General features: G+C 40.6%; 1 protein-coding gene across 2 annotated transcripts in view; it reads left to right on the plus strand.

The window, feature by feature from the left end:
* Positions 1-13,663, plus strand: part of MAPK14 (mitogen-activated protein kinase 14) — a 58,994-nt gene that overhangs the window by 34,168 nt on the left and 11,163 nt on the right. For both annotated transcript variants that reach the window (XM_075910336.2, XM_075910335.2), the window contains exons 4-8: positions 3,412-3,523; positions 4,077-4,106; positions 4,609-4,656; positions 5,542-5,656; positions 6,798-6,869. In XM_075910336.2, coding sequence (XP_075766451.2) covers positions 3,412-3,523; positions 4,077-4,106; positions 4,609-4,656; positions 5,542-5,656; positions 6,798-6,869 — 377 coding nt within the window. The remainder of the gene's footprint in view (positions 1-3,411; positions 3,524-4,076; positions 4,107-4,608; positions 4,657-5,541; positions 5,657-6,797; positions 6,870-13,663) is intronic.

Raw genomic sequence — 13,663 nt, forward strand, 5'->3', positions numbered from 1 at the left:
GGGATGATCTAGACCAGGGTTTCCCAACCTATGGGTCGGGACCCAAATATGGGTCCCCATTACATTTCAAAAGGGTTGGCAGGTATTTCCACCGGTGGCTCTTAAGGAGCCATTCACACATTTTTTTTAATTTCCTTGGGTCACCAAGTCTTCCTGAATTGTCAAAATGGATCCCCATCTGGAAAAGTTTGGGAACGGCTGATCTAGATATTGTTTGGTCCTGCCATAAGGTCAGGGGACTGGACTCAGTGACCTCTCAAGGTCCCTTCCAGTTCTATGATTCAAAGGTAACAAAATCCATGTTCTGTCCATGTAGCTTAATGAGCCTGAAGATTTTTCAGAAAATTGCAAATCTCCCCAGAAATTGAATTAAAGCTATCAGTTACCAACACAGAGGGCTCACCTACACTGGCCCCTTTTCCGAAAGGGGCATGCTAATTTCACAGGTCGTAATAGGGAAATCCACGGGGGATTTAAATATCCCTCGCGGCATTTAAATAAAAATGTCCGCCGCTTTTTTCCGGCTTTTAGAAAAGCCGGAAAAGAGCGTCTACACTGGCCCCGATCCTCCGGAAAAAAGCCCTTTTCCAGAGGATCTCTTATTCCTACTTTGAAGTAGGAATAAGAGATCCTCCGGAAAAGGGCTTTTTTCCGGAGGATCGGGGCCAGCGTCTACACTTCAAAGTAGGAATAAGAGATCCTCCGGAAAAGGGCTTTTTTCCGGAGGATCGGGGCCAGTGTATTCGCTCTTTTCCGGCTTTTCTAAAAGCCGGAAAAAAGCGGCGGACATTTTTATTTAAATGCCACGAGGGATATTTAAATCCCCCGCGGATTTCCCTATTACGACCTGTGAAATTAGCATGCCCCTTTCGGAAAAGGGGCCAGTGTAGACGTAGCCAGAGTGTCCAACATAGCATTTCTCATCTTTCCCATAAGGGTCAGATGTTAAAGTAGCAACAAGGAAAACTGCCAATGGTGCGATGCCCATGATTTTAGATGGTGGTTTGCCTTCAGTGAGGAAAGGTTTCCAATGTGAAAGTCCTGGTTTGCATAAATAAGAACAAAACTGAGCTATAGAAGACAGTTTTCCAATTTTGACATGAAAAGCTATGAATGGGACACACCCAGCCCATTTAATTAGCTTCATTAACATGAGTCTTACAATTGACAGGTACTTCTTTTGCTGTTATTTATTTGTATCTTGGATTCTGTTAGAGTGGAAATAACTCATCTGATGAAGTGGATCTTACCCATGGAAGCTCATGATACTATATATATATATATATATATATATATATATATATATATATATTTTGTTAGTCTCTTAAGATGCTACAGGACTACTTGTTCTCCAATTTTTAGATTCTCTCCCAAAACTTAATTTCTTCAGAGGGTATAGGCAAGTCCATTTAAAATTCTTGGGGTAAAATTTTCAAAAGTGACTTGGAACTTACGAAATTTAAATGGCACACTTTTGAAAGTAGAACGTCATATCTCTTTAAAATGTGGTTTCTGGTCTTTATTTAGGTACTCTTGATGCCATAATACAAACACATGCTGCCTTTGCACCTACGCATGACTCCTAATTGTCTGAGATTCATCCCCCTTGAGTTTCAGAACAGGAATGTCTGCACTGCTGTTTTTGGCCCCATAATGTGAACCCAAGGCCCTTGACCTGGGCTTTGAGACTCACTGCTGAATTGTGGGGTGGTTTCTGTCTCGTAGACGTGACCATAGACTTCTGATGGGAGAGATCTCCAAGTTTTATGTACTACTTTATAGTGAGAGTTTAATATAATTGGCCCTTGCCATCCTTAGCACTGCAAACAAAACCTATGCCAGTCAGACTTAAAACTATTTGGACAACAAAACCCTTGCTTCTAAGCTTGATCAAGGACTTTGGTACCAGAGGGAATGGGGAGAATATACTGAAATTTGTCTGCTTTTACACTGCTTCATAGAAAAATATTGTTATGTTCTTTGTGGGGGGTTTTAATGTTTATTAGAAGAAGCAATACAGAATCAGCAGTGTCCAGAATATCTTCTTTGAAGTACTGTGGGAATCGAGAGACAAGATTGCTTACACAATTCTAAATTACATTGAAATTTTAAAAACATTCAGTATGTTGTTAGATTTTTTTGAAAAATATTGAACTTCTGAAGTTATGTGGGTTTGGGCTTCCTTATGTGAAACATTGCAAATGGCCTTTCACAATCTGCTCTTCCTCTTGGATGTACTGAATTGTGTCTTTGTGGCGTATATTTAAAAGATCTAGAAATGGTACTCTTTCCAACACAATTCTTCCTGTTTGTACTAATGGAAAAAGAAGACCAACTCAGTATGAAAGTATAGTAAGAATGTGCGGGGGCCAGGCTTCTAGTTGTGCTAGCATGCATCATTCTTTCATCTGGAACAATGCTAAAATAAAAAATTGACCGTGGTTTTTCTTGTGGATTTATGTTTGGATGGATGATTGTATCATTGGAATACCATTACTAAGTTGCGTTTATTCTTGAAAGCCGCTTGCAACAGAGTAAAATCTTAATAGAGATTATTGTTGGGGTTTAAAGTACTATTTCTTGGCTTTTAATCTCTGGTGGTTGTTGCTGTTACAAAGTGGGGGGAAAACAGCAGTTTGTATGGACTCTGAACACATTTATTGTTATGGTGTCATAACTGAGTAAATCCTTGACCTATCATTTTACATTTGGTTGGGCCACATCCACGTTAGAAAAGGTTTGCCAGAATAGCTATATCAGCAAATACACTAAGTCTACATTAGCAGCAACTTATTTTTCTCACTGAACACATGGGGATGAAGTAATGTAGTGCAGGGTTTGCAAATCAGTGTTTTTGCTTGTGTGTATGGATGTGTAATTTTGAAAAGAGGAGTGTTTCATATCGCAGAAGAAAACTGGCATTCAGTGTTGTGGTTCAAGGCATCAGCTGACATTGCCACTGGGGAGAGGAAGGAGTTTCTCACGCCATCCATTATTCCATTCCGTAGAAGATTGTTCAGCCAGGGTATTGTACTTTCCAGGGAAGCAGTGGTTTGGCCATTCACCTGGACTGGCAAAATCTATGTTCTCAATGCCATGCAAGTGAAGAAAATTGTTATGCTACTCCAGACATTTCTTAGTTGAGGAAGAATTATGGAAAGAAAACAGGAATGGTTCTGCCTTTTAGTCATCTATATTGAATAAGAAAATGCTTTATTCAGGATTGTATTGAGGAACAGGAAGGATGTCTCCTTAGTGGTCCGTTAGTCTACCATCCTGTTCCATGTGAAGCAAAGCTTCATTCAGGACCAAGAGTGCTAGTTTGCTTAGAAATTGTCTCTCGTGGGGAAAATGGGGTATTTATTGCCTGGTGGCTTTATCTGTCCTACTTTTTTTTTCCTGCCCTGCTAGGTACCTCGTGACCCACCTCATGGGGGCTGATCTAAACAACATTGTGAAATGTCAGAAGCTCACAGATGACCATGTACAGTTTCTTATATACCAAATTCTTCGGGGACTGAAGGTACATGCACCAGTCCTATCAAAATGCTGAACATTCAGCTTGAAGAAATGGAAAGTCCTGAAGTATACAATTAGAGATTAACATAAATGGATAGTAGAGTATATTTATTTTCTTAGTGCATCTAGGGAAACCCTCTGTTGTTCTTTCTCCTGTCAGCTTAATGATTCAGTATTGTTATAGTACTCCACAGAAACACACAATGTGAATACATTCTCACATTGTGTATAGTGATGGGCTGAGCCTGCAAGGCTATGAATAAGAGCTATTCCATACGCTATCATAGTGGTTCTATTATCCCATCAATTTGTCTCATTATTTCCATTTCATTGTTGGTAAGAGTGAATTCTTCAGTGTTTGAAAGGAGACAGACTTAAGTATGAAACACCCTTTGTGCACATGACCCATGGAAGCTCTATGCACCGCTTAAGTCCCACTTCATTCCCACTGCAAGTGAATTATGTGGGGGACGAGGGTGTGTTATGCTCTATAAATAAGAGCATGAGAGGATGTTTATTATATGGATCTGTAAAATATCTGTCATCTTGTATTACAGTACATCCATTCGGCTGATATAATACACAGAGTGAGTATTGGTATTAGGGTAACTGTTTAAAATGTACTGAATTCACTATTTTTAAATGGTGTGACTTAGAATCTGTTCATCACAGCAACAGTAGAACTGGGATGAAAGCTGTTGGGGGATATTGAAGGAAGTGGTCTAGAAGTAAAGGATGAGAAATGAATGTTAAAATTCCTGGGTTCTGTTCCCAGTTCTGCTTTGACTTGCTTTGTCTTTGGGTAAATTGCATTACTTGCCTCTTAAACCTCAATACCTTTATGAAGGTAATTAATTAGCCTTTAGTGAGAGAAGGTTGAGAAAGCTAGCTGCTGCCTATACAGAAGGCCTTTTAGAACTGCAGAAAACTCAGTAAAAATGTATTCTAAAATTAGACTTCTCCCCACTACAAAGAGTTGCGTTCCGAACTAAATAGTTGTTAATGCCAAATGCCAAATTATCCTAGACTCTGTCATAGCTGCAACTAATATATTATGCAAGACTGCTGATTTTTTTTTTTCCTTTTTAGGACTTAAAGCCTAGTAACCTAGCTGTAAATGAAGACTGTGAGCTGAAGGTAATCTGGGGATAATGTGCACTTAATTTGACTTGTGATTTGAATAGTCACATGGTGGATTTTAAAGATGCAGGACTTAAGAAAATCAGCTTCTTAATAGTTCATTTGAATATGCCTGGAATACTTTAGTCCTCACCAGTTGTATGTTTTCAAGAGGCTGAAAGGAAGTTTGTGCTAAACTCCAATTTAACTTTTATATGTGGAGTGAATTTAGTGTTCATGAGAGTAAGGATGCTAAATGGTGTATAAATCAGCGAATAGACTAGTTGATGAAATTTCCATTGACTAGTCAATTAGTTGTTAAGTGAGGGAAACTGCAGAGCTGCAGCAGGGTTAGCCCCGGGAGCTAACCCCACTGCAGCTCTGCCTTTTAAATGTATTTAAAAGCACAAGCACAGTGTGGGGAAGCAGGCGCAAGCTGGGAGTCAGCTGATTTCCGACTCGCGCCTACGCCTACGCCTCTTCCCCCCCCCCCTCCCAAGATGGTGCTGCTGGGGGGGAACCGGCTTTTAAGATGGCTCCCCCCAACACCAGCTCCTGCTCTCTCGCTGCCTCTCTCTCTGGTAAAGGCAGCAGGAAGAGGGAGAAAGCAACTAGTTGCTTACATACCTACATAAGAGTAAAGGCTACCACAGTTTTGCCTGGAATTGAGCAGAGTACAGTTAGAAGCAGGTTATGCCCCAGTCGTGATATCTGTAGCCTATTCTATTTTTTGTCTAGGCTAGTGCCATAATTGATGTTCCATAGTCTACTTTTTTCATTGTTCCCATTCAGTTCTTTCTCCATCCAGTCTCAAAACTACCTGATTTGTTCTAAAGTGTTTGGATGGTTTTATTTTTCTGTGGCAATAATGTGCAGTGCGCTCTCCCTCTCTCTCTTCTGCAGATTCTGGATTTTGGTTTGGCCCGGCACACAGATGATGAGATGACTGGATATGTGGCTACCAGGTGGTACAGGGCTCCTGAGATTATGCTGAACTGGATGCATTACAACCAGACAGGTACATTAGCAAAGAGGTTCTCAAACATTTAATAATGTAGCTCTCCTCCTGGTAAGGATTGTCTTATAGACACCCTTCCTTCCATTTTTAAGAATACAGAAGTCCCCAGGTTATGTACAAGATAGGGACTATAGGTTTGTTCTTAAGTTGAATTTGTATGTAAGTCAGAACTGGTACATATTGTAGGGGAAACTCTAGCCAAACATTTCTCCAGAGCTCAGTTTTATTCTCCCACACCTCACTTCCCTCAGTCCTGCAGACCAGGGAGATGCGGAGCGGCTTTTCTCGCCGCGGAGGACGCAGGCGGCGGGACCGCGGTGCGTCTCAGTGGTCTGCTGGGGGGGGGGGGGCGCAGTTAGTGCGGGGTTGCCTCACCCCGTTTGTAAGTAGGGATCTGATATAAGTCGGATCCATGTAACCCGGGGACTGCCTGTACAAGTAGGGCAACTATAGCAACTGTATTTAAGTAAAGCTGAAGGGAAGAGCCAGCATTATATGGCCAGCCAGCTGTTCATGGCCAGAGTTTGAGTATCATTACGTTTGCATTTTCAGGATTTAATTTAAATAAAACATTTACAATTCTCAGGGTTATAATGAGCAAAATATTCATTCTCATCCATTCCTCTCATTTTCAAAGGTCATGACCTCCTATGGAGATAGATAATATAAATGTGCTCCTTTGATTTCATACCTTTTATGTGTGTGTGTGTGTGTGTGTGTGTGTGTGTGTGGGAGAGGGGTTTGTTTGTTTGTTTGGCTTTTTTGGCTTTTTTGCCTTCCTTTTCCATCTGTTTCCATTTGGGTATGATAGGTGTAAGACCAGGCCCTTTTGCAGCTGTGCAAATGCATCCCACAGACATCTGCCTGCCTTGAACAGGCTTTCCCCTCTTCCTCTGTGGACTTCTATGCCTGATGGACATTGTGCCCAGCTGGGGTCATCTAATTTAGTATTAGGTTTGCTTTGTCAAGAGTCAGCTGAGAGTGACAGAAGATTGTTGGCTGGCCTGGGACTTATGGTATAAGTTGTTTTTAACACCAAAGGATTGAGTTATTTCTTCTTATTGAACAAGATAATTCTGTTGACATTTTATTATTTCCTATACTACATTTATCTTTTTTTTTTTTTTTTTTTTTTGTTCAGTTGATATTTGGTCAGTGGGGTGCATTATGGCTGAGCTGTTGACTGGACGAACATTGTTTCCTGGTACAGACCGTATCCTTTAAAAACTTTATTTTATTTTTTGAAATGTAAATTAGAGCATTTCACTGTCATACATTTCACAAGGAAATAAAATTTTCAGCGAATGACTTCTTGTGCTCCAGACATGGCTAGGTATGCCCTACCTGAGAACTCATTACTGTGCAAAAGGAGCCAGCACTCTTCCTCTTCACTGGCAGCTGCCATCACTTGAACTATTCACTTGTTGACAGTTTCTGGGAGTCCCTTGCTTGTCTGTCTGGCTAAATTATTGGCTTTTAGGTTTGGTCAGTGGCACAAAATGACCCATACCCCTTATTGCATCTTTCTTGATCTTAGTGCAGATTCCTTATAAGTATAAAACATCCCTTATTTCTCAAAAAGTTGACCTTCTTTCTTGTTTAAATGTGTTGTTATTAAAGCAGCTATTCTCATGTGTTAGGCCAGGGACTCCTTGCCAATTTGTTCCAAAATACCCAGATGCTTGTCAGATGCTTATTAATTTTAATCAGATGGGTTTCACTCCCTGTTTCAGCGTATACTTGTGCTGACATAAGGGCTCAGGCTCTGATAAGACTTGTATCATGATCGTTTTGGTAGCATCAAAGTGACCTGGGCGAGATCTTTTGGCAAGCCTAGAAGAGAGGGTAATTTTGTGAAGGGGGAAATTAATTCCTTGCAGAAGCATCTAGGAATATTTTCCTCAAAGAATTGGAATAAAATCTGCTATTTGGAGCAAATTGGTGTATTTCAAAGAAAAAAACAAAACTTTAGTCAGCCATTGAACAACTAGGGATAAAAATAATTCCAGGCAGACACGATTGAGTTAACATCTAAATATAGGGATGGATTTTGTCAGAGATTAGCCACCTTCCACCAAAGCTTCCCCACTCCATACACTCAATTATAGTTTGTCTGCATAAGCACTAACATTTGCATCAGTTTCTGTTTCCTAGTAATGTGTAATATGTTAACTTACTATTAAATATATCTTTGGAAAGCTCTTTCCTAGACCTTAAAAAAACACTAATTGCTTTGTTCCTTTCATTACACTTATGCCATTTTCTGTTGTATGTTTTCTTTTCCTTCAGTGTCTTACTATTCCATCCTTCTTGCTCTCCTTGTATTGCATTATCTGTTTCCTTTCCTTCCATGCTACCTATAAATTCATACCACCACTCATCCATCTGGATTTGCTAACTATGCTCTTTCAACCTCAGTTATCTCCACTCCTCTCTTCTCTTTTTCCAGTTCCAGTTGGGCTACTTGAACTTCAGATCTGTTTCTTTCTCTCCTATTCTCTTCCTTTCTTGGGATCCAGAAGAGAGAAATAGACAAATACTGCCGTCTCCCCATTTTGACTACCTAAAAGCTGGCGACCAATTTAACATGTGGTCTGTCTTAGGTGCTTCGTTTTATGCTGCAGAAAAAGTATCACTGCTATTGACTTTTGACCCTGGAAGCACTAGCATCCTGAATCCAGAATCTAAACCGAAGAACACCGATTCAGGGTCTCTAACAAAAGTTGTCTATACTTCATGTGCTTCAGATGATGTTTCTTTTGTGCAGTGTAACAAAAAATGCTAAAGTGTAATTCAGTGTTTCAAATAGGATTTGCAGTGTAAGAAAGTAATGTAGTTTATTGAATAGAACACTGCATTGGAACTCAGGGAATCCGGGGCTGCCCTTGGCCTTCTGGGTGAACTTGGGCAAGTAACTTCAGCTCCCTATGCCTCATTTTCCCTGTCTTTATATTGGAGATAATATTGACTTCCTTTATAAAGTGCTTTGAAATCTACTGATGGAAAGTGTAGGGATGTAAGCGACTAGTCAACTCTCTGATAAGCAAATGCTTATTGGAGTGTCGACTAGTGACTCGACTAGCTGCTTTCTCCCTCTCCTCCCCCCTTGCTGCCTCTATCAGGGAGAGGCAGCAAAGGGGGGAGCAGGATCCGGTGTAGGGAGGAGCATAGCCAGCGGGGAACCCCAGCACTGTCCAAGTGGGAAGAAGGGGCAGGGGTACAGCAGGGAACTGGTGGCATTTCCACCAGTGCGATGTAGCAAGAGCAAAGTTCTTGCTACATTTCAAAAGCTGAATCACTGCAGGGAGCCTGGGGTGAGCTGGGGACTCAAACAGTGCCCTGCTGGTCCTGGGCTCTCTGATTCTGGAATGTACAAGGGCTCTTGTAATTTCAGAAGCAGGGAGCGCAGGGCCAGCAGGGGACTGCTTGAGTCCCCCACTGGCCATGCTCCCCAAGGCGCTTCTGCCTTTGAAATGTAGCAGGAGCCAGCAGGGCTCTTGCTACATTTCAAAGGCAGAGGCGCCCTTATTGACTAATCAAATAGTCGATGCAAGTTACATTGACTATTCGATTAGTTGATTAATCTAAATTTAACATACTTAGGAAAGTGCTGTAAAAAAGTTAAATGTTTTGTTAAATGCCAGGAAATGCTTTTGTGTGTACTTCATTGCACTGAGCAGAAAAGATAAATCTCTCCTTCCAAGTCTGAAAGACTTTCTTTTGACTTCTTAAAATATGCATTTTAGGCATATAACTACTATGAAAATCAAATTTGATTTTAAGAAATCCTGTCCTTTCCCATGTCATGCTAAGATGCTTTACTAATTTACATATTTCCTGCAGATATTGATGATTGTCTTGAATGCTTGCATTCTTTAATGTGTTCATAATTTGTCACATTGTGATGTTTTTCTCCTAATCAGTGCTTGATTTTATACTCCGGGAATACTCTGTTAGAGACCAGACACCTGCACACCCATCGCCCCACAGTCCCATTGCAGGGTACACCTCTGGCCCAGATATCAGCATCCCCCACCCCATAGAGCCTTGCTGTAGGATTCACACACACATAATCCCAGCCGTGGGGCACCCTCTGCCCAGTCACCAGCACTCCCAGAGCCTCTAGTTCCCTCTCAGCTTCTTTTGTGTCCCACTGGGAGAGAGATGTTATCATGATATCATGTTGAGCCCTGCCCTTCCTCACCCTTTGTCATAGCTATGTTTCCAGGGCTCTCTCCCATTTCAGGAGAATAAGGATCAAGCACAGCATGCAGTCTCCAACCCAGCCAACCTGGGCATTCTGCTCACAGTGAGCTAGGCTCTGCAGAGTTCAGCAACCCCTAGTAGCAGCTAGTAGCTCTTGTAGCCACAATTCTGCAGGGGAAACAGGGAACTCTGTCAAGTTCTGTGTTGCACGTTGGCACAGAATTCCCCCAGGAGTAAATATATGTAGACGTATTCAGGCCCTTCCCATACCTCCTCCACAGGTAAAGAAATCTTTTAGTAGTTCTTTGAGCATTTCCTACATAGATCCTCCACCTTAAGTGACACACACATCCTCTGCATGTGAGTTGGGCACATTCTGGAAACCAGCGTCTGTGGGCACTGGGTATGACTCTTAACTATCTCTTTACACCTCATGCCAAAGATATAAAAGTGGGCCAACCCCTCCCCCATTCAGTCCTTTGAGACCCGCATAGATAGCAAGAAGGAACTAAAGGTAGTGACACACTCAGATTTTTCTGCATTTTTAAGATCAGTGCCCCAAGCTCCCAGCACTGGGTGTTTATTATTCAAGTAATAAGCCACATGTTTCTATAATTAATCTGCACAGATGGGGAATTAACTCTCTACTGTTATATTTGTCTTGGTTAACTCTGGGGTGAAGCTCATAGATCAACTGTGAGGTTCTAAAGTTAGTAAAATCTTTTTTGATGAGAGGAAGAGTGTAGAGGTATAATCAACAGATGCAGAAAATTTTGGAGTGATGGAAATAAGATGTAGGACGGTAATTGAAAACCTGAATTTCTCCCTGCCACACTCACACAGTTAGATTAATCATTCGCCATCCTCTTGAAATTCAGTCATCTTCAGAAAATGAATTATGTGACTTCAGATATCTATAATTTTCTCTTATTTTTACTATTAATATTTGTGCTTTTACAAGAATATTTTTCCATTGATAAAAAACTTGTCACCGCTTTTTCAGTGTGAGTGATCCATAGAAATAACAGAGAAAGCTGATTTTCTGTTTTCCCTGTACAAAGTATAGCATCATGCAAAAGGAAACAAACATGTATTTTCCTATTTACAATCTTGGATATAGTTGTAAGAAATACTTAACAATGACTGTTTAGTTGATCGTGTCTCTTTAAATTCTGTTATTTTTTTTTTTTTTGCTGTCCAGTCACATGCTGTTCTACAGAAGTTTCATGTGGAAAATGAACCATTTGGAAATTACTTGGTTTCCTGGTACATGTTTTTCTGCTTGTCTAGCCTTGCAAGTATTCTTTGGACTTGCTATGCCTCGATAAGCTCCTGTAATCTTGTGCTGCTAATGGTGATGGAAGATTGATTGTTTTCTGCATTTCAGAATCACTGGGACTTGAATCCTCGGAGAGCCTGTGGCGATCCTTTTGAGGTTTGCATGCTCTGCTTTCCCTTTCCATATACTTTTCTTCTTGAGTTTTTTTTTGTTTTTGTTTTCCCTTTGCTTTGTATGTTTACTAACTTTGTTAGTTTGGTGTTTAACTGTTCAGAGTTCACTTAACTAATGGGGCAATTGGTTCCAGAGTGAAGGCTACGCTTGCAATTCTGTGGAATACAGTTGAGGTCTAAAACTAGATGCAGTACTTCTGGTTGGGTTCACAGGTTTGTATAGGGCAACATCCAATCTGCATGCTAGTTTTGCTTTCAGGAGCTAGCAGAGTACTTGAAGTGTATTACACTTGGGAACTTTCTAGTAACTTCTAATACCTTGCTGTCTCCTGAGAATAGGGTTGGCAGGACAGCCAGCATGCTGTGTGCAATAGCACCATCCGCACAACTGTGTTTATACATGTGCTCAAAGCCAGCACTCCTGAGTTTTTTGTGAATAGGTAATTCCATTAAGGAGTGCAGACTCTCTAAAACTATTGCAAGGGTGTTTTCGGATAATCTCTTCTGCATCTGGTAATATTTATATACTGGCTCTGTTTTTAATAAAATAGATCATACAATTTTGTAAGTGCCAAATTTTTATGTAGTGAATTTTTAAGGAATATAACACCAAAATAAAAAATGCTTCTGACTCTCATTTTAGTTCAGTTGTTTCACATTAATAAGCAAACTCTTTTAGTGTCTTAAAATAATACTGGGCAAATTTAACATAAATATTTCACATTTCTATTCAGATTTAAATTCCAAAACACTTGGGAGCTTATCTAAACTAGGGATAACTGCATAGGTCAGTGGGAACTTTTCTTAAATGGACATGCCCGGTATTATACATGGATATCTTCACTTCCAACCACCAGAGCACAGCAGTGCTCCAGCACTTTAGGACAAAAAGTGAAGTGCTCAGCTAAAACTTCAGAAAATATTTAGATCTTTCAGAATACTTCTGACATTTTGACCTTAACAGGTTAGGCTTACTGGTTAAGGTTAACTGGTTGGGCTGGAACAGCTGCTGGGGGCTACGGAACAGGGGAACTGCTCCAGCGCAACCCCTGCCTGCCTATGGAATTGGGTGCTCTGTAGGCCAGCCCGCTGCAGGCAGGGGCTACTCCAGTATACCAGCTGGTGCAGCCCCTGCCGGAGGAGGAAGGAGGCACAGGCAGGGGCTGCTCTGGCTGAGCTGGAGCAGCCCCTGCATGTGGCGGAGAGGGAGTGTGTTCCAGCGCAGCAGTGGGTAGGGGAGAGCGCCCTGGCTCTCAGCCCTTTTAATCAGTTAATTGGTTAAACAAGATGTTGAACCAGTTAGCCAGTTTTACATCCCTAATTTACAGCTGACTACTGTGAATTATATCACAGAAATGTCTGATTCCGTTATGAGCTTTGGTGCCCGAGAGTTTGCAGTTCAGTGATTATAGTCAGTCTTTCTAGCTGTAATGTAAGAGTGCATGTTTTGATTCAGATTTAATAAGTTTATTCAAAATGTGGATTTTTTGAATGAAATGTCAACTCCGTTTGCCTGTCAAAGTAAACTATCGCATTGGGGTTTTTTGTCCATTATAGAATAATTTATTATAAATCAAACTTTAATCTAAACACAGCTTTAACAAGTACAATTGGTTGTGCAGATGCATTTTGGGTATTTGAAAAACAGCCCCTGGGCATGGGCAAAATTTCATTGAAATGTTTGCACTACTTGAAGACTTTTGTAGTAAGAATTGTACTCTAATATGTACACAAAATGCATATAGTACGAATACTCAGTTATGTATGGATTATGGCATTTGAGTAAAAAGATGCCTTGTAGTAAGATACAATTGTAACTGCATTTATGTGATCAGGGTGGCATTGTTTTCCCTGGACGTGAGCAATGTTGTCTAGAAATATTTTGTATTTAAAGGAAGCCACGTAACTATGTTAATTTAATTTAAGAGTACCAGGGGTTCCAGAAACAAGCTTGAATGATGTAGTCTGAAATCACTAATGGGATATGAACTGCAGCATATTAGAGCAATTTAGGGATTGAATAAGATTTCTCCCCAATTTTTTAAAAAGTTGACTTCTAGTCTGTTTTTTTGTTCTTGTGACAATCAGGCTTTTAACAGATTTCTCATTGTACGTTTTTTCAGATTTCTTAAAGATTTTTCTTTTCTCTCTGCCTTTTTGAAGAGAGCAGCTCAGTTGTCTAAATGACCTAATGGTAGTTCCATTTTGGACTGGACATTGTGTCTATTCTAGATTAACTGTCCCATTGGAAGTATAAAGGTTTTCATCATACAAATATACAGCTTGGGGGCTTTCAAACCCTGGGTTTTTTGTTTTTGTTTTTTTTGCAAGCTTCTTTTCGGCCTGTTT

This window comes from Pelodiscus sinensis, chromosome 27, assembly GCF_052426305.1.
Source record: "Pelodiscus sinensis isolate ZL-2025 chromosome 27, ASM5242630v1, whole genome shotgun sequence".
Taxonomy (NCBI): domain Eukaryota; kingdom Metazoa; phylum Chordata; order Testudines; family Trionychidae; genus Pelodiscus; species Pelodiscus sinensis.